The sequence below is a fragment of the Loa loa genome (genome assembly GCF_000183805.2).
Source record: "Loa loa unplaced genomic scaffold supercont3.711, whole genome shotgun sequence".
In the NCBI taxonomy this organism is placed as follows: domain Eukaryota; kingdom Metazoa; phylum Nematoda; class Chromadorea; order Rhabditida; family Onchocercidae; genus Loa; species Loa loa.
The window spans coordinates 11,103-11,772 of NW_018108891.1; the positions used below are offsets into that span (position 1 = coordinate 11,103).

General features: G+C 37.9%; 1 protein-coding gene across 1 annotated transcript in view; it reads left to right on the forward strand.

Annotated features, from left to right (window-relative positions):
* Window positions 1-403: 403 nt before the first annotated feature.
* The window catches only part of LOAG_14395 (peptidase family M13 containing protein), a gene marked incomplete at both ends in the record, with an annotated part of 1,772 nt that continues 1,505 nt past the window's right edge, over window positions 404-670 (forward strand). Inside the window, one exon of the mRNA XM_020448806.1 lies at window positions 404-460. Coding sequence (XP_020301076.1) covers window positions 404-460 — 57 coding nt within the window. The remainder of the gene's footprint in view (window positions 461-670) is intronic.

Consider the following 670-nt stretch of genomic DNA (forward strand, 5'->3'; position numbering starts at 1 on the left):
GCTTTAGACGCCTTATTTTTTCTTCTGTCCTCCTCTTGAGTTCAAATTGCTGCTGCTTTTCATCCATCGATAAATGTTGAACGCGAAGCGTTAAGTTCATTGTTTTTACTTTGTCGAGAAGATTCCCCAACTTTTGCTTTGCCGGTTAAGCACTTTTGATTACAGTGTCCGACATTCCCGGTTCGTGGCACCAATTTTTGCTGCCGAGTTTTTCAATCTTAAACTTGGGTAATTAAGCCTTTATTCCTCAAACCTGGTAATACAGAAACGAATTCAACAATCACAATATGAATAAAACAAATTCAATGGCAATATCAATAGGAACAAAAGAGGAAACCATGGACCAAATACCACCCGATATCCTCTAACCCACCACCGACCTGTTGAAACGCATCTTTACAAAATGGTTTGGCGCTCAGGACCTTCTTTTTCCTGGAGTAGAGATATCCAAAAGTCTGAGGTCAGATCTATGATCACAATTAAAGGTTTAATAGAGCACATAGGCGCAATGGGCGCATATGCAATACAATGTAGCAGCAGTATATTCTCTTCTTCATAGCTTCAATTTCGCGTTATGACTTTCGGAATTTTTCGACAAATAGTGTTGATAAAAGTTGTCAAAGTTATTAAAAAGTTTGCCTTAGCATATTTGTTTTGTGGTATAAATGAT